This window comes from Chaetomium tenue (genome assembly GCF_020726465.1).
Source record: "Chaetomium tenue strain MPI-SDFR-AT-0079 chromosome Unknown F5144scaffold_3, whole genome shotgun sequence".
Classification (NCBI taxonomy): Eukaryota; Fungi; Ascomycota; class Sordariomycetes; order Sordariales; family Chaetomiaceae; genus Chaetomium; species Chaetomium tenue.
The window spans coordinates 3,951,091-3,974,876 of record NW_027117331.1 but is presented as its reverse complement, the minus strand read 5'-3'; the positions used below and the strand labels follow the sequence as shown (position 1 = coordinate 3,974,876).

General features: G+C 55.3%; 4 protein-coding genes across 4 annotated transcripts; 2 read left to right on the top strand and 2 right to left on the bottom strand.

Annotated features, from left to right (window-relative positions):
• The first annotated feature begins 695 nt into the window (after positions 1 to 695).
• Positions 696 to 1,596, top strand: F5144DRAFT_569542 (uncharacterized protein). The gene has a single exon (XM_066788704.1). The coding sequence runs from the start codon at positions 762 to 764 to the stop codon at positions 1,587 to 1,589; it is 828 nt and encodes a 275-aa protein (XP_066645336.1). The 5' UTR covers positions 696 to 761; the 3' UTR covers positions 1,590 to 1,596.
• An 11,673-nt stretch (positions 1,597 to 13,269) lies between these two features.
• F5144DRAFT_620148 (uncharacterized protein) lies at positions 13,270 to 16,548 on the bottom strand (the record flags this gene model as incomplete). The annotated part of the gene is made up of 3 exons (XM_066792003.1): positions 16,087 to 16,548; positions 14,412 to 16,028; positions 13,270 to 14,351 (listed from the first exon to the last, which is right to left on the bottom strand). Exons 1-3 carry the CDS (start codon positions 16,130 to 16,132, stop codon positions 13,270 to 13,272), a joined length of 2,745 nt encoding a protein of 914 aa, XP_066645335.1. The 5' UTR covers positions 16,133 to 16,548.
• Positions 16,549 to 16,700: 152 nt separating this feature from the next.
• F5144DRAFT_569522 (uncharacterized protein) lies at positions 16,701 to 19,195 on the bottom strand. The gene is made up of 3 exons (XM_066788703.1): positions 18,036 to 19,195; positions 17,892 to 17,946; positions 16,701 to 17,815 (listed from the first exon to the last, which is right to left on the bottom strand). Exons 1-3 carry the CDS (start codon positions 18,774 to 18,776, stop codon positions 17,184 to 17,186), a joined length of 1,428 nt encoding a protein of 475 aa, XP_066645334.1. The 5' UTR covers positions 18,777 to 19,195; the 3' UTR covers positions 16,701 to 17,183.
• Positions 19,196 to 20,039: 844 nt separating this feature from the next.
• Positions 20,040 to 23,622, top strand: F5144DRAFT_611678 (uncharacterized protein; the record flags this gene model as incomplete). Its single annotated transcript, XM_066791698.1, has 5 exons — positions 20,040 to 20,635; positions 20,699 to 21,277; positions 21,388 to 22,084; positions 22,118 to 23,091; positions 23,216 to 23,622. Exons 1-5 carry the CDS (start codon positions 20,167 to 20,169, stop codon positions 23,620 to 23,622), a joined length of 3,126 nt encoding a protein of 1,041 aa, XP_066645333.1. The 5' UTR covers positions 20,040 to 20,166.
• Between the last annotated feature and the right edge of the window lie 164 nt (positions 23,623 to 23,786).

Genomic DNA, 23,786 nt, shown 5'->3' with positions numbered 1-23,786 from the left:
CAGCGAGTCGTTTCCCGTGTTTGTCAACGATTTCTCGAGATCTCGAGTACGAGCTGTCGTGGAGAGATCTGCCCGTATCCTTAATCGCTACCAGCTGTAACGTGGAAAGGTGCTATGCAGACTGAACGTGTGATGAAAGGTTGATTTCTTTGTGCTCGCCGATCCTCCGGTAGCACGCTCCGTCCTGTGCCTGAGAATCATCTCCGCCCTCTCTGTCGGGGTGTGCTCCAAAAGGCGCAAGGTAGGTAGTCAAATTGGAGAGGCGTCACCACTTTTGGCTCGTCCGATGTTAGGATCGATCGATCGTTTTTCGCCACCTATGCGTCACCACTTCACACCGACTCACCCACTAACTGGTAGTACATAAGGTACCCTCTCCTCCCTTTCACTCTCCCCCCCCTCTTCGCTCTTCCCCCCATCGCCCTCTCCCCCCTTCGCTCCCTCCCCTCCCCCTCTGTGGTTACCTGTGCCGACATGGAAAAACAATTAAATCAGACAACTCGATTTTCCAAATCGATAGACAAGGCGAGAGCTCGCTATTCGGGCGGTTGCCCCAGGAGCTCCGGGACCAGATCCACGCCTACCTCTTCTCTTCGACAAGATTCACGTTCGGGTCCCGGTGGACTAGTTGCACCACCAAAGTTATCGTCAAGCCTGCGCCCCACGGCCTCGCATTACTTCGGACCTGTCGACGAGCTCATTTCGAGATTGCTGGTTCGTGGTTACAATATGTCCTCTTTTCTTTTGAGGACCCTCGCACCATGCTCGACAAGCTCTCCGCTATACCTCTCGAAACGCTCTCTAAAATTCGCCATATGAGGGTTAGTGGTGAGGCGCTCGACTGGATAATTCAGAGGAGGGAGGTGTTCTATACTCTCGGCGAGGCACTGGAGGTCCTCCCAGGCCTGTGTTTGGACCAGCTCACCGTGGTCTGTACGGCCGATAAGATAGCTAGCTACCACACGTTCTGCCAACTCGTCTTGCGCGGCCGTGGATGGAAGACGCTTCGTTTCGTGCACCCCACCGCCGCTGTTGTTAGTTCCCCAAAAGACTTAAGCAACCTTCTTTCAATTCTCGGAGATTACGTCCGCCAACGGAACACTTGGAGGGCGTTGCAGTTTGAGCCCGGGCAAACTGTGCCGGGGTTTCGCAATGGCTGGGAGTTAGGCCTCTCCATGACCGTCTACCATGCCAGGGAATCAGGCCATCGCGGCCTGATACCCCAACCCAACGAATGTGTCGAGTACAAACGAAAACCAGTTCGCCAACTTCCCGGTTGGTATCCCGACGTCGCCCCCAAAGACACCTACCCGATGGGCAAGGGTGAGAAAGGCAAGGAGTTGATGGTCGTGGCGAAGAGGGAGGGCCCGCCCTTGGTTAATGGGCACCTTGGCAAGCCCGTACAAGGGCCAACGTGGTATGAGATAGGGCAGCCGTCACCCTGGACGAACGGGAGGATGCTGCCCGAGGTCCCATCACTGAGGACCGTGGACGACTACAACGACCCCGAGGAACACGTCTGGACCCCGCGCCATTTGTGCGAGAACCCCGACCTGCGGCATTTTGGCTGCGACCTTGACGAGCGCTGACGAGGTTTGGGAACTTGATAATCTATAAAGATATAAGCTGTAACGTGGTCCACCCCCAAGCGGCGCACACCCCCAAGCGGCGCATCTTTTTACGCGACACACCTTCCTATCTTCTACACAACTTTTCTCCCCAACCAAAAATGGCAATCCCTTCTAAAGAAAGCCAGATAATCTTGGCGATTGAAGCCATCCGGCAAGATAAAAAGCTTAGCCGTCGGAAAGCCGCGACAATCTACAATGTGCCTGAAAGTACTCTCCGCTACAGAATGAACGGACGAACGCCAAAGCTAGAGTCGCGTCCTGCAGCCCATAGATTGACAATCACCGAGGAAGAAGCAGTTGTCCATTACATACTAGACCTAGATACGCGAGGATTAGCGCCCCAATACGCCGGTGTTGAAGATATGGCCAATTTGCTACTCGCGCAACGCGACGGCGGACGTGTCGGTAAGCACTGGGCCGAAAAGTTCGTCAAGCGACAACCAAAACTCAAGACGCGTTTCAATCGCGCATACGACTTTCAGAGAGCCCTCTGCGAAGATCCAGAGCTTATTGGTGCGTGGTTCAAGCTTGTGCACAACATGAGAGCGAAGTACGGCATCCACGACTGCGACTTCTACAACTTCGACGAGACCGGCTTCATGATGGGCGTTATCTGCGCGTCTATGGTAGTGACACGCGCTGATCGACGTGGAAGGGGCAAATCAGTTCAGCCTGGCAATAGGGAATGGGCAACGGCGATTGAGTGCATCAATGGCGAAGGGTGGTGCCTCCCGCCGTTTCTGATCGTGCAAGGCATGTACCACCTCGCAAACTGGTACACAGAGAGCAACCTTCCGCTCGACTGGGCTATCAAACCAACTTCCAATGGGTGGACCGACAACGAGACCGGCCTAGAATGGATCAAACACTTCGATAAGCACACAAAGTCTCGTACGCAGGGTGTGTATCGGCTGATTGTGCTTGATGGGCATGAGAGTCACCTGTCAGCCGAATTCGAAGCCTTTTGCAAGCAGAACAACATTGTCACCATCAGCCTGCCGGCTCACTCATCCCATATAACCCAGCCACTCGATGTTGGGTGTTTTAGTATCCTGAAAACGGCGTACGGTCGGCAAATCGAGCACTTCGTCAGAGCGCATATCAACCACATCACCAAGGTCGAGTTCTTCCTCGCCTTCAAAGCCGCCCACTTTTCCGCCATGACCGAGAGCAACAAAGGGGGTTTCAGAGGTGCAGGTCTAGTACCTTTTGACCCCGATTCAGTGATATCCAAGCTGGATGTCAAGTTACGGATGCTAACACCAACTGGTCCCCCCTCCGCCGCTGCCGATCCTTGGTCCTCCCAGACACCACGGAACCTAACAGAGGCTGTCTCGCAATCCGAGTACATCAAAAGTCGGATTGCCCGTCACCAGGGAAGCTCGCCGACGCAAATTCTCACTGCTGTCGACCAGCTTGCGAAGGGGACGCAGGCGTTGGCGCACTCGGTTGCCCTAATGACGGGTGAGATACGTACCTTACAGAAGGCAAATGAGGCACTGAGCAAGCGGCGAAGGGCCAAAAAAACACGTGTGCGTCTTGGAGGATCACTTACTGTAGGAGATGCACGTGATCTATTAAGCCAGAGAGAGGTGCAGGAACAGGTAGAGCGTGAAACGCGGGAAAATCGTGGTCGGCGAGGTCGAACAGAGACGGCTCCACGGCGTTGTAGCAAGTGTGGAAAGCCTGGGCACAATGCGCGCACGTGTCAGGGAGATGTGGTAATATCTGATGTATATAACTCTGTATAGTTTCGGTGTATTATAGGCGTTGTGGTGGTGTAATTAATGTTTCTTGTCGTGTGGTTGTGGAAAAGTGCGCCGCTTGGGGGTGGACCACGTTATCATATTTAGAATTATATTAACGTGGTTGATCACCGAGCGGTCCACTTTTGTCACGGATTAGGACCCGTACGGTCTTGGCTTGCAGGACGCGGGACGTCCCGTCCAATCATTCACGGAAACATAGGACCAATCATAGCACCAGAAGGGAGTGCTCCCGGCGCTCCCTTCAGGGCCCGGGAGCACGGGGAGCATCTACACTCCCAACGCTCCCAATGCTCCCTGGGAGCATAGGGAGCACTGGGATCAACAGCTCAGATAGCAGTATATAGTCACTTGTTCTGGAGAGCTCTGGGAGTTCTCCAGTTAGCAATCACAACTACAGTTCGCTACAAGCTCACAAGCCTACTGTTGAGACAAGTCTATTGTTGTGCACCCTTTGGCTGCACCGAACCTAAGCATCCTCGAGAGATTACCTTCAACGAAGCTGAACCCTAACAGGATAGGATCCTGAAGTAGGTTCGTCACAACTTTCCATCCGTGTCGCGACCTTCCACCTTCAAACTCCACCACACTACAACAAACACCATGTCTATGCAAATGCAAGAAGCCAGAATCATCCTTGCCATCGAAGCAATTCGTATGCGCAAAAAAATGTCGATCCGACGTGCTGCGCAGACGTATAATATGCCGAAGTCGACCCTCATCGCCCGGATGAAGGGCCGCGTCGCAAAGCCTGAGAAACGCGACGTACAGCACAATCTGACCTTGGCTGAAGAAGAGACCCTTGTACGATATATCCTCGATCTAGATTCGCGAGGGTTCCTGCCTCGGATTGATGGGGTGAAAGATATGGCCGATCTCCTCCTCGCGACGCGTCACGCGCGACCAACTGGCAAGCAGTGGGCATACCGGTTCATACGGCGCCGCCCGGAGCTCAAGACGCGCTTTTCGCGTACGTACGACTTCCAGAGAGCCCTCTGCGAAGATCCAAAGATTATTGGGGACTGGTTCCGGTTGGTGGCCAACATGCGCGCGAAGTACAGCATCCAAGACGCCGATTTTTACAACTTCGACGAGACAGGCTTTATGATGGGCATTATCTGTAGCAACATGATTGTTACGCGTTCCGATCGACGCGGTCGAGGCAAGCAACTTCAGCCTGGCAACCGGGAATGGGCAACAGCGATTGAGTGCGTGAGCAGCGACGGCTTTGTGCTGCCACCATTCTTGATTGTACAGGGCGTCAACCACCTCGCCTCCTGGTACACCGAGTGCGATCTTCCCCCCTCCTGGGTTATCAAGACCTCCCCCAACGGCTGGACAGACAATGATACGGGCTTGGAATGGATCAAGCACTTCCATAAGCACACGGAGACCCAGCGGCAGGGGGTGTATCGGATGATAGTCCTAGATGGTCACGAGAGCCACCTATCAGCCCAGTTTGAGGAGTTCTGCAAGGAGCAAAATATTATTACCCTCTGCCTCCCTGCTCACCCCTCGCACATCACCCAGCCTCTAGATGTCGGTTGTTTTAGCGTGTTGAAGCGGATGTACGGCCGCGAACTCGAGGCCTTCATCAAGGCGCACATCAATCACATTACCAAGACCGAGTTCTTCATCGCGTTCAAAGCCGCTCACCTCGCTACAATGAAAGCTGAAAATATCAGGGCTGGCTTCCGAGGCGCTGGCCTAGTGCCGGATAACCCCCAGGCCGTTTTGTCGAAGCTTGACGTCAAGCTACGGACACCAACACCGACTGGACACCCCCCTCCCAGAGGCCAACCTATGGGTCTCTCAGACACCGCATAAACCTGGCGAGGCTATTTTACAGTCTGAACATGTACGGACCCGGATTGCCAATCATCAAGGAAGCTCTCCAACTAGCATGTTTTCTGCTGTAAAGCAACTGGCGAAGGGTACAGAGCTAATTGTCCACGAAATGACCCTTCTCAAGACCGAGTCCGAACTCTTGAGAAGGCGAACGAGGCCCTTTCAAAGCGCCGGAGGGCTAAGCGTACACGTCTCCGGGCTGGAGGAGCACTTACTATAGAGGAAGGACAGGTTTTGATCGCGGAGAAGGAAACTGGTAGACGGCAATCGGGTAGGAGGTTGGCGGAAGGGGGTACGTCGGAGACTGGGCTATCGACTTTGCGGCGCTGCGGAAGATGCGGCAAGACTGGGCACAACGTACGAACCTGCCAGGAAGATGAGGCGACGTCAGCTGAGGAGAGTAGCATTGAGTGCAACTGATTTTCTTGTATTGTGGTGGATTAATTGCCTGAAGAGGTTGCGATGCGGAGGGAAAGTGGACCGCTCGGTGATATGGACCGCTCGGTGATCAACCACGTTAGTGAATATTACAAGGTTCGAATCAAGTTAAGAAAGCAATCTAAGACTTTTGTGGTAATTAATTTTCTAAAATAACCAGACATATGCCCCAGTAATTTATTAGTATCTAGGTAAGGTAGGTTCTTATCTACTTGCACAAACGGTTGCTGCACCTTCACCTGCTCCAATCTCCCCTATTTTGCCGAAGGCGACCACTATTCCGACGGGGGCACCTCCCTATCCCGACTGGGACAAAACTGACCGCCTACCAAATCAGGAATTCTGCCGGCAGAAACACAATTTATATCTCGCCAACAAGTACTCGAGGAATTGAGGCCCATCCGGCGGACAACGCATTTGGAATCAATTCTCTATAGGTGTATCTGGTACTGGCGTCCCTAACCGTATGATTGTGCTGGACCCAGCTCCGGTAATTCCCTGTGACGGCTCTACTACCCTGCGGGCCTGCGTGCCTCCTGGTGGTCGGCCTTGACCTTGGCCTCGACCCTGGCCTCGACCCCGACCCTGGCCTCGACCCCGACCTCGACGCGTCGAGGTAGCCGGAGCCGGCTGGCCCGGACCCCGTCCACAGGTTTGCGTGAACTCTTCCGCTTCCTCCTGTGTTTGCTGCGTCGTAACTTCATCTTGACGAACGCGCCCTTGGGCGTCGACGATCTCCCAGTAGGATGGGTCACGTGCTCGAGTCTCGGACCCCTGATGGCGTAAGTTTGATCCACGAGGAATCAGGGCCAGTAGAATCCCTTCAGGCGCGATACGCGGGCGGCCTCGGCTTGTTAGCACTACCAAGGGGTCAAGGACTGCCCGGAGCTTATCCTCTGCAGCTAAATCACGCCCCAGATGCTAGTGAGGGTGAAGATCCAAGTATGTAAGCGGCTCAGGATTTGCACCCTCGCTGCGAGCATGAAGTTCGTGACTGCAGGGAACGCCGTACTGCCGGTTGAAGTTGCCTGTGCATGTTGTGGTTGGGTGTTTACCCTGTCGAACACTGACGGCAAGTCGGTATTGTGTCAAAAGGAGGTCCAAGGAGAACCTGCTGCATTTATGACGGCAGTCTCCCATCCAGTGACGTGTTCTGTAATCCCGGATTTGGCGCGCGGCTTCCTCGGCCTCCATCTTGATGTACCTGGCTTGGTTGTTCTTGACCATCTGCTCGACACGGTCTGCAAGGAATTTGAGGTCGGCTGTCGAGTTCAAGAGGTAGCTCTTGATCTCCCTATGGCTAGCCTCGGTGCGCGAGGTCACACGTACGCCCCAGTTCCGATTCTGTTGTATCCAGCAGTGTACGAACTGCTGGCGCCATGGAATCCAGGTTTCCTTGATGTATTGGATCACAGCGTCTTGTTCGGAGAACTCTTCGAGGATAAAAAGCCATGCTCTGTCAAAATCTTCGGACGTTTTAGCGTAGACAAGCGCTTTCCAGACCATGAGGAAGCCTCTCGGGTCGTGCGTGATATCGTTGCGCTTTGCAAGGGAGACATCAGGGGTAGCTTCAGCCGGTGGTGCAAGGTCACCCCAGATAATAGCATCCTTCTTATGGATCCCAAACTCTTGTTGCTAGTGCTGACGTCCATGTTCGTTGCCGTCCTAGAACCACTTCTCCTTCACCTTGCCTTGAACGTTCTTGTTGACATGCCACACGCAGATCTGTTGGTCTGTATGAGTCCACACACAGCCAGCTGCGTTCTTGAATGCTTTGTCGAAATCGGAAATAAGAACTAGGGGCGGCTTGATGTTCTGGTCGATACGGAGCTCCTCGATACGCTCGAGAACCCAAGTATAGGCTGCCTCGTCTTCTTTGTTCACAAGCCCAAACATGATATCGAATGTCGTATGGAGATTAGTGGTCCCACAGATGTTGACAAAGGGCAGTTTGAAACGGTTGGTCTTGTACGTATTGTCGAAGAGAAGCACCTCTGGATTCTTCTTCCATGTCTCAAGGCACCAGGGGTAGGTCCAGATAACCGCTGTGACATGCCCTCCGAGCTGCCGGAAGAAATGCTTGATGCCACGGGTGTCGAATTCCTTGACGAGAGCTTGGGTCGGCGTGTATCCTTGAAGTGATTCTTCACGGGCTGCGTGAATCTCGTTTTCGACATCCTTGACTACCCAGACTTGGTCAGGGTATTTCTCCCGCATCAGGGCTGTGATGTCGCGGGCCGACGCAAGGGTAGTCTTAAACTGCTGCCGAATTTCCGATGTCTGCATCTCAGTCCAAGTCCTCTTGCGGTGGATAGGATGGGCGGCACTATCGAGCGATGGGCCATGGTTGTGCGAGGGATCCAGAACAGTGCCAAACCATCTCCCATTGACCTGGTTGGTCTTGATAGAGAAGGGACAGGCGGTTTTCTTCGTGCTGGTGCTAAATCGTTGGCCGGTAGCGATAGACTCTCTCATACTGCCACCGCGATCGCACGAAAGGTCTTTGCGCCGATAGGTGCCATCCTTCGCGAGGTTGGTCGAACGCCTGATGGCGATAGCATACCCATGGAGTTTGGCGTGGTCGTTGGCGTCTGAGAGGAGTTCTTCAAAGCTGTCGTACCCTGGAGCCAAGAATGAAGGTGGTGGTATCGCCATCTCGAGGGTCGATGGCGGGCCTAGGCGGATTGTGGTCAATAAGAGTGCACTTGCTGTTGCAGGGAAATGGACAAAAAAACTGGCGATATTGAATGTACAATGTTGATGGGTGTAAGAGAGTTAACATTATGGGAAGCAGGCGATGCCCAGGAGGTGTTGTTGAAAGGCGGTGTGGCTTGGCAGCTGATATCAGCTGGCAAAAACTGTTGGCGGGCCGTCACAAGCATGCCCCAGTCGGGATAGGGAGGTGCCCCCGTCGGAATAGTGGTCGCCTTGCCGAATAACTCTTGTATCTCATCCGGGACATCTACCCTTCTTCAGGTGATTGAAAAATTATCAGGGAATGTTATCTAGAAACTGAATCCAACGTTAAACAAGAGAGAAGGGGGACACTAGAGGTGAATCACCGGCGAGACTTCAATCAATTCCTACCTAGTTAATCCCATTAACTGGTGAGAACGACAGGTCTCAGGGAGGAGGAACTAGTCCTTGGGGATCACCCCAAGGATCCAGTTGGCGAGTGTCTTTTAAACATCCTTCTTTACGTCATACATTCGCCACTAATCGCGATCAGAACGCCCGAAACCTTCCGTCCTTGCAGCCCATAACAAAAATATAAGAAAAAACGATTCCAACTAGTTCAAGTCGGTGGTTAAATCTACCAGAGTTCAAATGCCCGACGGCTTGTGTATACAAGTGGCTAAATGAATCCTCTATTCTTGTTGACTCTTACTTCTTCTTCCTACAGGCCTTGGCATCGTGGGAGTCCAGCAATCTAGCCCGGTGCTAACATAACTACCTACCTACCTACGGACGCCGATGAACTAAATTTGTCAAGGAATTTGAAATAATATTAGGCTACCCTCGTTTAGATCACCTCAAAAAAATAAAAACAGAAAAGAAAACACAAAAGAAAATAGACCCTCCTGCAAGGCAACCACTTCTCATCGAACCAACTCCAACAAGAATGAACCGAACCGATTACAATAATAGTCTGAGTGGCGACTCCGTAAAATTCTCCAACCACCTATCTATCATACAACTCAACTATCATACACCCCATATCCTACACCCCCACAACTCCAATCCAATCCCTCACCCCTGCCACCGGAACCGGCTCTCCCTCAACATCGACATCAACCCCGTCGGCAACAGCCCCTGATCCACCACATCCACCCCCCCAAACCGCGCCACAATATCCTTATGATACAGCTGCACCACCCACCGCTCATACTCGTCCAGCGCGCTCCACGTCGGCATATCCGGCAGCGCCGCTTTCACCTCCCCCGTCGGCCCCAGCGCCGTGACCTCCGGCGCCGCCATCAACTTCCGATACAGTCGCCCTAGCCGCGCATCGGTGCGCTCGCGGTAGCGCGAGAACTCGGCCGCCGGCATGAACGGCTGGTCGCGCAGGTCCGCCCACTCGGGCTTGTCGCGCCAGCTGGTCGCCCCCCACCGGTGGGTGCCGAGGCGGGTGCCCTCGCCGCCGGCGTCTGACATGACCACCGAGGAGGAGGAGGAGTCGGAGTCGGAGTCGTCCGACGTGGACATTGAGGTGTCGTCGTCGTCGTCATCGTCGTCATCGTTGTCGTCGTTGTACGACATGACCACCGAGGCGTCGTCCCGCAGCGCGGGGATGGTGAAGCCCGCTTCGAAGCGGGCCTTGGCGCGCGCGTAGACGAATTCTTCCTCCTCGAGGTACTTGGTCATGAGCTTGGCGGGGTCTTTCTCGACCTGGCGGCGGAAGAGGAGCAGCGAGATGAAGGGGTTTTTGAGGCCCAGGCCGCCGTGGGAGGAGGGCCAGTAGAGGTAGCCGTCGGGGATGCTGGAGGGGGGGATATGGAAGCGCGCGGCGATGGTGAGTTTGAGGTGCTCGCCGACGCCGCCGGGGTGGTCGGGGAAGAGCTTCTCTTGGATGCGCCGGAAGGTGGCGAGCATGCTGTCGATGTGGGCGCGCCCGTAGCAGTTGGCGGGCTTGCCGAAGTTGTTGGCGAAGAAGCGGTGTCCGTAGATGTTCCACGCTTGGATGTAGTCCAGGATGCTGCGGCACGCTGACAGTTGGATGCGGAGCTCGTCGATGTGCTTGTCCACTTCGTCCTGGTTGATCAGGAAGCGGCCCGTGGCAGGGTCCAGCTTTAGGAAACCCCACTTCACGTCGCCTTCGGGAAGTGCCCCCGACGAGGTCGTCGATGCCGCGGTCCCGTTGCCGCTCTTGATCTGTACGGAGCCCGTCTTTTCCGAGTTGAGCTCCAGGCCCATGGTGTCGGTGAATTGGGTGATGACCTTCCAGGCGTCGGCGCAAGTCCCCGAGTTGCCCCAGAGCCACATGTCGTCGTGCAGCCGATACAGGCGCGTGCCGGCGGCCTTCTGGTTTACGGCATAGTCCAAGCAGAACAGGATAGACTCCCCGAAAAGGTCGGTGATGGGGGTTGACATGGGCGTGCCACGTTTCCGGACCTGCACAGGAGCGTCCGGCGAGTCCTGCTTGAACCGTATCTCCGCCTCGAGAACGCGCCTAAAAAAGTCGATCCATTGTGATTGCACGCCAAAGAACTCGAGAACAGCATGGATGGTCGAGTGGGGGATAGACGGCCCGAACCACTTGAAGTCGGAGCGGATGACGGCGACGTCCTGCCCCAGCTTCGTCTGCATGATGATTTCGGCTTGGAGGCGCTGCAGCAGCTCCTGGACGACCTTGACAGGGCTCTTCTTCGTATCGCCCGCCCTGTCCCCGGAGCCGCCATAGGTATCCCTGACCTCGTCGAAAGACCTGGGAAGCTGGTCAAGGAGAATGCTGTGGAAGTGAACGTCACGTAGCTTTTGAACCGAGTCCGAGTTCAACACCAATTCCTTGTCGAGAAAGAAGTGGTGGCGGCGCGCGTCAGCCTTGGAAATGGGCTTGGTGTCAGGCTTCCAGACGCCGTCGCCTTTGGTGAACATGGTCAGAGCCTCGCGAAGCTGGACCGACCATCGTAGACCCACGTAATACACCAAAATGGAGTGCAGCAAATCCTCGTCCGTGTAGAACCGGTATCGACCGTTGATGTTCCGCCGTTGATCGACGACGAGGGGCGTGCCCCATGACCAGGTCGCCATGGTGGACATGCGCATGTTGAGCACATCTGCAATCTCCGAGAGGATCACCTTGTTCGCTTTGAAGTCACGAAGGGTGGTGCGCTTCTCTTCGGTCAGAATGTCGCTCCTCAGCATACCCTGAATGACGGCTTCCAGGTTGTCCACGTTGAAGTGGTTCATTGTCTTCCAGCTCTTTTGGAAACGCTCCAGGGTTTTCCTGACGATCTCCAGGTAGCGCTTCGCCTCTTTCGAGGAGAACACGTCGTCCAGGTATGTCTTGATAGCCTTTGGGTCGGTGTCCTTGGCCTTGAAGACGTACTCTTCCCAAGTGGCGCGCTGCTCATGCATCTCCTCGCGACCGACGACGACAAAGTTGGATCCCTCGGCCGCTGACGCGGCATCAGAGTTACCGGACGCGATCCATTCCTCAACAAGCTTGCCGTAGAGCGACGCAAATTCGTACTTGTTGGTCTGCGCGTCCATGTGCTGGTTGATCGCGGCCTCGTACTCCTTCAGGAAGGGCTCGGTGATGGAGGGGTCATATTCGGCTTGGTTAAGGAACTCGCCCAGGCTGGAAAGGGCCCTGTTCCTCTTCAGGCCGAGAGACTGAAGCTCCTTGCAGCCCTTGAGCAGCTTCTTGGCTCGTACCGCTGTGTCGGTCTCGGCACCAACTGCTTCAAGCAGAGACCTCTTCTTGTTACCGTAAGCCTCCTTTTGTTGCTGGAGTTGGTCAAGTTTGATGGCCGTGATGGAGGAGAGGGTCTGGGAGAGGACCTCGGTGGAAGCCATGGCTCGGTCGTGGATCTGAGCAATGTGGGTAATGGAAGTGATGTGTAGAGGATTGAGTCGGGGTCGATGGGATACCAGAAAAGAAGAAGCAATGAAGGGTTTGCGGATTGACGATATTCTGGAGAGTGCAGAATGCGATGCCTCCCAACGACATCTTTGGGCGAGAGTGCGTTCCATTTTATAGCGGGGATCGCAGTGAGCGGCGCAATAACTGTGGCGAACGGTGGAACCTCATTCGTGCAAACAATGAGGACGGGTTGTGTTATGTGTGTGATCAACAAGCTTGATTGCAAAAATCGAGTTGAGTTGAGGACATGCGCGCGATTGCTGACCGCAAGTGAGGACGGGTGAAATGACGCCGGGTGACTCAAACCATGCACGAGAGGGATTCGAGGACGGCCTTGGGTTTGAAAGGAAAAAGTAGAGTAGAAAAAAAGAAGAATGACCAATATAATCAGAAAAGTTAAAATGAGAAGTAAAAGAAGAAAAAAGATAGAGGAGAATATTTACTATGGAATGGCCAGATGGCCGTTAGCTATCAACCCAAATAAAAAGCACCGTATAAGTGATTACTAAAACCGTTTCATTCAGGACCCTTCGACAACTGTCTGCGAGAGAACAAACACCTACCTTCTCACAACGGCCTGGGAATCTCACAAGTCTGGCATGGGACCTCAAAACACCACCAACAGGTAAGGATAGATAGCAAGGAACGAACCATCAAGTTTGAAACAAAAGAAAGGAAGCAAAGCCACCCTCCAGAACTGGACTGGTACAAGTAAGTGTAGCACAGATACACGAAACCGAAACCCAACTCACTCGCTCCGCCCCGTTTCCGCCTGCCCCGCCATCATGATATCATGTCTTTGTCTTTCTTAACCCTCGTCCCCTCCCTGTCATATCGACTCCACAAACACACACCCCTCATCATACCCCATAACTACATTCCATCATCACCCCTATCACCACCCCCACAGCATCAAACCCCCATCATAAGCCAACCCCCATCACACCCCCAACCCACCACATTCCACCCCACCCCCCACCAACCGCCCAACAGACCACTACTAATAATCCATCGGCGCATCCACCAGCGTCACACTATGCTGCTGCCCATGCCCATGCTGCTGCCCATGCCCATGCTGCCCCTGCTGCGGCGTCCCCCTCTCCGGATGATGATTCGGGGGCGGGGTAGCCGTGCGCGCCGCCGCCGCCGCCGCCGACGCGGGCGTCACGCGGCGACCGGACGAGAAGCGCGCGCCGCTGCGGCCGAGGCTGTTGCGCTTCTCGACCATGTGGTGGTCCTGCTCGCCGACCTTGGCGAGGTGGGGGTCGGTGGCGGTGGCGATGGGGGTTTGGGACGGTGGTGTGCCCGGGGGACCGGCGGAGGCGGCGGCGGTCATGGCGCTGATGCCGTTCATGATGAAGTTGCCGTCGGCGGGGTGGCTGAGGTTGGCGGTGTTGGTGGTGGTGGGGGTGTCGGACTCGCCGGGGACTTCGAGGCTGGTGCGCTTGGGGAGGTTGGGGCCGAGGCTGGTGCGCTTCCGGGGCTCGCTGGTGGGGCTGGTGAGGTTCGTTGAGATGGGGAAGCGCGTCTCGGGGCCTCCGACGCTCCGGTCGCGGCGGTGGGAGGCGCGGGGGCTGGGTGCCGGGGAGGTTGCCCTGCTCCGGCTGCCGGTGGCCTTCTCTAGGAGCGCGCGGTTGCGCTCTTCCATGTGTGCCTTGCGGTTGCTTTCGTCGGTGGAGATGGCCCGTGGCCGGTTCTGGTTACCCTTAATAGAGCCAGAAGAGTTCGCGGTCGACAGGCGCTTCAGTTCGTTGAAGATGGAGTCCTTATGCGCAAAGAGGTCGCGGACAAGCCGGTAGGCATGCTTCTCCTCCATCGTGAGCGACGTCTCCGAGCGCGGGCGCAGGACGCAGGGGGCGAGGGAGGTCGCGAGCTTGGCGATGTACTCCTCGTCGGCTGATGTGAGGTCGATCAGGCGCGTGAAGTGGTTCATGCAGGCATCCAGGGACGCAATGTTAGTGAGCCGCAGCTGGGAGAGTGTCTGCTGGAGAACGGGGACACGGGCCGCATCGCCGCCATCTGCCGTCGGGGTGGTGTAAATGGTCCGGATGATTTCATAGACGTGCGACGAGACAAGAGAATCTGACAATCATTGTTAGCATACAACTCGGCCCTGACAAGCACCTCTTAGATGGGACATACCAGGAAGTTCAAGGAGATAGAGCTTCAACAGACTCGCGACCGTGGGTATATCGAATTCAGCAAACGTTTCGAGGGCTGGCGCTTTCCCGTTGTTGACCCTGGCCCTCAGCTTGTGTGTCTGGGCAAGCGGTACCTCGTGCAGCCACACTCCCCTGCGGGCTTCATCGCCCTCAAGGTCAGGGTAGTGATGATCCAGATAGGTGAGGAGTGTCGTGATGATGACGGGAACACGCTTCCGATCGGCCCTGGCACGGGCCTCGAGGTCCACACCAAAGGTCTGCTCGTCGACCTTGTTGTAATAGTTCTCGTACACCACCACCTTCGGGGTAAAGCTGCCAGTTCGGTAGTTCTCCAGGAGGTAGCGGAGGTCTCCAAGCGGCTGCACAGTCTCCTGGTACAGCATCATGTTGTCAACAGTGGACTGCAAGCTGGGAATCACATTGCTAATGGTCCCAGAGAAGTCCAGAATGACCGTCTTGGTGGCCTTCAGCCGGTCCAGCTCGCACCGCTCAAGAAACTTGAGATGTACGTGGATGGCCTCCTCCAGCTCGCAGCGCATTTCGTCCAGCTTCTGAACTGCAGCCTTGTACCGGTCGTCCGCTTCCCTAGCCTCCCGGCGCATGCGCTCAGCGGGCGTCTCGTTCGGCCGCGATGTGTTTAGGACGTCCCATTTGGCCAGGTATTCGGTCACGGCGCCAACCACCGGAGAGTCACCACCATCGGACCCGCCAACCGGGATCGAGAAGGTCCTCGCGATCGCCTTCTTTTCAGGGACACCAGCGGTCTCAAATGCCTGCGGTCGCCATTGGTAGAACAGCTTGGAGCTGTTGGCGAAGGTGTTCCCGACGTTGCCGACCAAGCGCAGGAAGCCGTGGGTAACCAGATCCTGGCCAATCCGCTCCGCATAACTCACGCTCGAGCTTCCCATATTCTGTTGGATGTATTCCACGATATCGGAGCCAGCCGAGGTGTTCTGGTATGTCCCGAGGATTGGAACCTTGGTCTCGCCCATCTTGACGGTTGCGATCATGTGCGACAGGATCTTCTTCACCTGTTCAGGGGAGTATATCTGGTCGCCGATCTCGAGGGGTTCCTCCTCCTCTGCTGGTTCCTGGTCCACCTTGATTTCTGGAATATTCTGCAGCTGCTTTGGGCTGCCCTCGGGGTCCTGGAATGCGAGCTTGTTCTCTTCCTCGATATCCTCGACAAGACGGCATTTGTTGAAGTAGCTGCTCCTCAGCTTCTTGACGGCCTCGGCCTGCTTGTCGTGGGCTTTGATCCGTCCCTGCAGTTCCTCGTGGGAGTCCTGTATCCGGGTTTCATGCGCATCGCACCAGCGAGAGAAGGGGTTGACGACCAGGTCGCGGATGTTCTGGGCAATCTTCTTGTGGTTCTTGGAGGCATCCTCCATCTCGGTTCGTACGCCGTCGTACGCCTTGCGCACGCTGGCGCCATCGTCGCGGCCAAACCCGCCTTGGATCTTGTCGACTGCGGGGGCAATCTCGGAGAGGCGTTGACCGTAGATCTCCTCGGCCTCGGCGCGCATTCGGGCGATCGTCAGGACTTGGCGGTTCTCGACAACGCCTTGCTGGAGCTTGCCGAACAGGACACCAAGTCCTCGGGTTCTGTCAGCGAGATGGGGTCCATGCGATCAACACTTGGAGCAGCAACTCACCTGCGGCGTAGTCGTTGGACCAGAACGAGTCTGCGAAGCCCGGCATCTTTACGAGGAGTGCCGATCACACCTTGGGTTGGTCGCTGTTGTTTTCAGCCCTCTCTGGCCGGCGCAAACGGAAATCGAGAGTGAGGTCGTTTCGGATGTTTATTGGGACAGTTGCTGAATTCCCGCGAACCAGTCGTGGCACGGCTCCGGACCTGGCGGCTTACAGGGGAGGCCAGAGTTTGTGTTGGGATGATTGAGGCTGAGGCTGGCCGAAATCTTGGCTTTGAAGGTGGGACAGGGACTTGGAAGTCAGAGCGCGCGCAAAGGGTTCACGGGTGTGACGGGAAGATCGTTGAAATCGGAGGGTCTTTGGATGGACATAAAGCAGGTCGCAAACGGCGATGATGTCGCCAAAAAGGAGGCCGAACGCAAAGCAAGGCCGTACAAGAAAAAAAAAGGAATTCCGTCTTGAAGTTGGAAACCGTCCGACCCTCCCAAGGCACCCGACCCTGGAGAGGCAGGTGCCCAGCCAAACCCCACGTCTCATTGGATGGGGCGCATAGCCTGCCCTTTCCAGTTGTCGGCGACAAACTGTCTCAGCCCCCTGCAGAATCCCAGGCGGCCAATTGGACTGTTGGAAACTTCTCAACCCTGCTTCTGCCGCCTTCTCCAACAAGCCAACCTCGAGCCAACGACAACCGCCAACAACCGCCAACGACAACTGCCAACCCGATGTCACCACTGGGAGAACTGTGCGGGAGTGGGCATCCGTGCTGGAAATCAACTGTCTTGTTAGGTACCTACCTAACTTATCTGTAGACCTAATTGCGCGTATTACACGACCATCTCCATTTGCGCCCTTTTACAGCGCACCCCCACACATTTTGTGCTTGGACGAACTCTCGGCCTCGAATGATATCACTCCGACAAAATCGACCTTGCAGGCTGTAGCTAGCTATCTGAAGGCGCGACGGAGACATGGACAGTGATAATTATGCATACGAACGTTAAGCCACAACAACCAGTTGGGTGATCCCATGACCTACCTGTGAGATGACAATCAATACATGACGAGCCCAGGAGACGGATGCCGGGCTTTGGTGTGCTATCTACTTCCTCCTCACCATGCCCGTCAGGATCGTATCCCTCGGGGTCATCAACCCCTGCATCTCGGTCGTCTGGCTTGGGTCATCGACGTGGAAGATGTGCTCCCCAGGAAACAGCAAGTTCGTGGTCAGGAAGTAATCCATCGGCGTCATGTCGATGGATATCGCGGGCGTTTTCAGGTCCATGTCGCGAGCATGTGGCGGTAGCGCGTTCGTCCCGCCGAAGAAGGACTTCCACCACTCCTGCTTCTTGGCCTCGATCTTGACTCCCAGCTGCGGTGCGAAGGTGAAGAGGAGCTGGAGCTGGTTCGGATACCGCTCTGGGTTCGGGCCGCGACCCCAACTAGCGGTCCCCGTGAGGGAGAACTCGGCTTCCACGACGCCCGACTTACTTACCACGTGGAGACCGATTTTATCGGTACTATTCCATTCCATTGTCTGGGGTGGGCTGGTATACGATAGCTTGACCGGTGGCGTTGGACTCGAGTTGGTTGGAGAGAAGACGAGGTTCGAAACCGGACTATCGAGGTTGAAGGAGAAACCATCCATGTTGAAAAGCATTTCCCCGCTTATTTCTTCATACTTTCGAGCCATGATTTGGTGCGATGGCAGCTTGAATTCGAACCGCATTCCGGCTATACAAGACGCGCCGAGTCAGATCTTTTGTCCTGGGGGTTTGTAAAAAAGGGAGTGGTGACTCGAAGCTCTTACCGTCGCCTTTCTCAGATACACACTTCACATTGGAGAGACTCTTTATCAAGCCGGGCTGATTATTAAAAAAAAAAAAAATAACTTAGCACTTCATTGACAATCGAGAGGGGAGCGACAGGGACGCAATGGGCCGAGGGGACTCACGACGATGAATGAGTTTGCCATAACGCGGTGGCCGAAGATGACACTTGCTGTCCGCCCAGTCGGGATCGGATTCACATGGCTGTCCTTCGGGGTAAATTCTATCGGCGGCGGGGTGGATCCAGCATTGTGGTTGTCCTCGAGCAGGATGCCCATGCAGATGGCGCTTGTGTCATCGTCGCCATGGATCACACTGAAACTGAACCTCGCGGGCCGGAGAACAAAGGAATCACCAGAATTGGCCGGGGCTTTGTTATTCACACCCGCAAGGCAGTACTGGAAGCCAGCCGTCCTAAACTTCCGTTCAAGACTTGCCTTCACGACCTCCGCAATGCGGTCTAGCTCGTTAGGGGTATTCCCTCCTTGCCCGTCATCCTCGATAACGACGGAGAGGAGTGCCGGAAAGTCGATACAGATTCCAAGAGCGGCATCGCCTCCCTGCTCAACGATCCTCACGGCACCTGCGCGAGACGGGTTCGGGGAGGCACCAGGGGTAAATCTGCTGGCTGCGTCGGTGGTCCCTTGCACCACTGACAGATTTGCCGTGATGACGATCTTGACATTTTCGAATGTCTTTATCGCTGTCCTGCCGTCTGATTTACGTGTGATGGTGTTGGAACCTGTGAAGGGTGCACTGAAGGTGATGTTTCCATCATGGTCTAGGATCTGGAGGGATGGCCGTCCCAGGTTCACCACAACCGTGTTGGTGCGCTTATCACCAAATTCATCTGGTTGAGTCGGCATCGGGTTAGTATATAGATAACCAACTCTTAGGAATCAACAACCCAAGTTACTTAGATAGGTACTTACCTTCAGTCTCCTCAGACCAGCTTAGTCCCTCTGCCAATGGACTCCCGGGCTCGGCCGCTCTTTCGAGCAAAATCTTGTTCAACTCCGTTTGGTTGTAGGACACGAGAACATCGTAGTCACGCAGTGAATTTTCGCCCTGCATCTGCTCGGCAAGCTGCGCGAGCTTCTTCTGAGGGGTGTTGTAAGCCATGTTGTGGCGGGGCCTGGGCTGGTCTGGCTTGTCGAGTAAGTCCTCTTTGCACTGGTACGTTCCGAGGGAGGTGAGGGCGGATGGAGAATGGAGGACTGGCAACCTTGGTGATAGTTAAAACGATATCACTCATCCGTGACATATATACCCAAGTCTGGGCGGCTTCATATTGCTATGAGCCATCTCGCTGACCCACACTTGCGACAGGTGCTCGGCATGGAAGCGGAACACTTAGGCGCCTAAGCATTGCCGTGCTGGTCATGCTGGTGCAATGACGAGGTGACGTAGGCATGGATGCTTTTCGGTCGGTATCACCTCTAGTCCGTCGCTGATGAGGCCAATTCCTCCGCATCACACGATGTCCGCCAATAGCAACAACTTTCTTGGCGAAAGGAGACAGATATCTTCCTGAAATGGTCTGACCATCACAACCTGGTGTCTCAGCACGGTGAGCCCAATTCATGTTGACTAGGGAAAGGAGAAACTGAGAGATAAGGCAGGATTCCATTTTGAGGACGGGATCACCACACAGACAGCAGCTGACCGCCGCTTTCGAGACGCTCTGCAGCAGGGATCAAACTGGGGTCCCCACCCCGCTGTGCCGACTCTGCAATGTGCATTGGAGATCTGGCGGTAGTAGCCAATGCTAGACCGGACGGGGGGTTTAGTCGAGTATAGCGCCTCAACCTCAGCTGTACCCTGACAGCTGAACTGAAGCTCCAACGTCACCCTTACCATTCCTAATGCATGTGTTGCTGCATAGTCGACTTATTTGTCTCAGACTATATGTATCGACATAGGCACTGAACAACACGCGATAACCCGAAGGAGATCTACAAATGCATAATAGTAATTCGTAATTCGAAGGATCATGAACAATCCCGTGATGCCAGATCCAGCCGCCTAACGTGTGATCTGGCAGGCCATGATCCAGCTCGCCGAGAACTCGCTCAGATAAGTACCGTACTAGCATGACAGCTACCGGGCGCACAAGGAGTGAGAGGCCCAATAAGTTTAACACTCAGTGAAAAGAAACGGCCGGGTTCTCACTGCCCGTCTTTTGTCTTCTCTGAGAACTACTGAGCGCAGACAAACGCAGGCCGCAACCAGCGTCCTGAGTTCCTTATCCCTATCATGTCCCCTACCAACACATTCAAGCCGTCTCCGGCCTCGGAATCATACGCCTGCTATTCCAGTAACAATACGATACTCGTCCTTAGCACTGGCCATGTGGACCTCGGCGAACTCACCTTCGCTGAAGACACGGCGCTCATCTATGCCGAGTCAGTCACCATTTCGAAGGACGTATCGGCTCCGGGAAAGTCTCTCGGAATTTTCTGCTCGCAGTTGAATGTCGTCGGCCCCTCCCAATCTGTCGACCTTGCCGGGAGAGGTGGGGAGGACATGAGTACCTCTCCCAAGGGAGATGGGAAACCTGGCGGCGATGGTCAACAGGGGGGTAACATGTGGCTCTACGTCGAAAACACGAACAACTCTCCCTTCGAGCTCAATATCATTGCCAATGGAGGAAATGCAGGACGAGGTGGTGATACTCTGGATGAGAAAGGCATTGGTGGTAATGGCGGCAACGGGGGCAATGCCGGTATGTATTCCTCTTGTGCAGTGCTGCAATGGCTTAGACTAACAAATCTACCTACCTAAACAGGCAGCATCAGTATTGCGTATGGAACTGCAGCCGGTGACCTTCTCCTCAGCCTGCGAGAGTTGAAGGATTACACTTGGCCTCAAAAGGCCGCATCGATCCTACGCTCGTTCATCCCTGGCTGCGAGAGCCTCCCCCCGGGCAACGTCAATCCAGTGCGAGTTGAAGCGTTGAAAGACGAAGCCGAGTTGCATCTTGGGTATCACACGTCCATGACAAGGCTGGTGCGGCTCCTGGAAACCTTGGAGTTTGCTTCAAGTAGCGACACGGCGTTGGTGGACAGCTGCCGCCGCGCCATTGGAACCATGTTGAAGTCAGACGAGTTTCCTGTTAGCGTGAGCCCATCGAACATTCTTGCGACTGACTCTTTATCGGCGTCCATAGTCAAGTGGATGGATGAGGGAGGCGAAGAAAGAAAGCAAGAAATTCTCGAGCAAATCAGGCTGCTGACCCAGACCGTCAACGATACTTCGGACGACTCCGGCTTCTCTACCAAGCTCCAAGGCGTCACTGGTGATCTCCGGGCGGTCACCATAAGGCTTGCAACCTTGACCAGTCGACAGATTGCTAGCTCCACCGGCGGTAGGTCCCTATTTAATACTCTTGCCTGGTCCTCTTCTCTTTTCTCATCGCACAGTCTAAGCACATAAATACCCCGCTGTGTGTGTCTAGGATGCTAACTCTCACCCAAGGCAGGGGAGGCGCGGGAGGTGTTGGGCTTCACTCCGACTCCAAAACAGGCCAGCCCGGCAAGAAAGGGGAGGACGGCTCACGCACATCGACGGCGCTGTCGCTCGACCGAAACGCCGAGTACCTGAAATTGGATCAAGTCTGCGTTTTCCCAGAGCAATGCCAGATGCTACTGAACGAAGCCGACAACTTGTTCTTCGTCAATACACCGGATTCGCGGTCCAAGGCCGCTACGCTCTACACTCGTCTGGTTCAGCGCCTTTCATTCGTACCGAAGCTGGCCCAACAGCCGGATTGCTCCTTATCGACAGCATATTCCCACATGGAGTCCAACCTGAAGCTGACGGTAGCCGCGTTGCCCCAGCTAAAATCGGTCCTTTCGCAGGCCAGCTCACGACGACTTCGAATCCTTGCCGGGCAGGATATGTTTGGCCATGACCCATCCTGGGTGCCGAGGCTGTCCATCAAGGTGTATTCTCAGAGGGCCGAGGTGCTCCTCCCTTTGCTCAAAGAAGCCGAAGACATAGCATCCGGATATCAGCAGGCCCTGAAGGATGACGCCAAAGTCGGCGACTACCTTAGGCGCAGTCTGAAGGCGGGAAAAGAAAACGAGGAGAAGATCCAGAGTCGTATTTCTTCGCAATGCGGTAGCGATGGAGTCATCTCGGTGGCAGCTTTGCAGATCAAGCAGGTCACATAGTTTCTAACTCAGAGGCGTGCAGAGATCACAAGCGAGCTTGAGAAGGTGAAGCGGGAAATCGAGCTAGCGCTCCAGGTTGACGTCTGGAAGATGCTAGACGCGCTCACCCTCTTGGTCGTCTCACGATCCTTGAGCGACCTGAGCGATTTTGCCAAAACGGCCAAGAAGGAGCTGACCACTATTGAGGACGAGACGGGAGAGAAGTTTGAGAAGGCTAACATCATTGAGAAGTTTGTCTCGTGCTCGGACACGTTGAAATCCCTGGAAGAAGCCCTCGACCTGGGCAACGACGGCAAGATCAAACTCGAAGACCCCGGAGGCATCAAGGTTGTCGCTGCGATAGATAGCGTAAAAGCTCTCGTCAAACAGTTCAAAGCCGCCATCCCCGACCACGCCAAAAGCCTCGAAAAGCTCCTCGACGACTACGTCAGCACCGTCTTACGGCGTAACAGCGCCGTATTGAGCTACAACGGAGCGGTGCAGGTCGTCGGCGAGGCCGTCGCGGAGCTGGCGTACTACAGAGAACAGAACCCGAAGCTCGGCTCGGAGCTCCTCAACCTCAACCCCCAGATTCCCATCATCTTCTTCTGGATGACGCGCCTCCGTGACACCCTCCGGTTAGACGTCATGCAGCAGCTCAACTACCAGGGCCGCGCCATCTGCTTCTGGGGTCCGCGGAGCCCACTCTCCTTCGCCGAGTCGGGGCCGCTACAGGGATACTCACATCTGCGTGCCAACCAGCAGTCGCTCGAGCGAGAGTTCCAGAAGTGCCTCGAGACGTTTGCATCTTCCACCTGGTCTGTGTGGCCCAGCAAGCGTCAGGATCCGGGGCTTCGGTACCAGCTCTCCGACACCGAAGTCCAGAGGCTCCTGCAGAATCCGAGGATGGATTCCAATGGAAAGCGGGTCTATGAAACGGCCGTGACATTCCCCCCCATTACGGGAAATCAGACCTTTGCTGGCATGGCCAACATTCGCCTGAATCAAGTTCGCGTGTGGCTTCCCGGTGCGTTAAGATGTTCTCAGTCTGCCCCCGCCCCCCTTTCCCTCGTTCTCGCCCCCTTATTATCCCCACCGCCCTTTGCCAACCTCAACTAACATGGCGGGTCTTCCCTCATTCACACCAACAGGCGCAAGACGTAGCCCCGAAGCCGGCGGCTCGCGGCAACTCCTGCAGATATCCATCTGCCACCTCGGACACGAGACCCTCTGGGGGCCGAACAGGACCTCGTACGACTTTGTCCACGAGCCTGTCGATCTCCAGTTCACGTACGACACGGCCGGCATCGACACGATTGCCTCGTGCACCACCAATGTCGTCTTTGGGCGCCAAGCTATTGAGCGTGACTACACCGGCGGCGGGGAGGTTACCGAGAGCACAGTGGCGCCGGTCGGCCCGCTCGCCGAGTGGCGGATTGAGGTCCGTGAGGGTGATAATGACGGGCTGGATTTGACGAAGGTGACGGGCGTGTGGATGGAGTTTTGCGGGAGAAATATGCCCTTCCAGGGCCCGGGTGACGAGGTTGAAGGGGCGTAGGGTCAGCGGCGCTGGGGTGATCCACAGCGGAAATAGGTAAGGTAGGTAGCTTTTACAAATTTGAAGCGCAGGCAAGGCGCGAAAATGCAGTCTCGGAATGATAGGTACTTTCATGTTCTGATCTCAGCCTTTCGGCTTTCTCTTGCGTCAACAGGAGTGCCTTT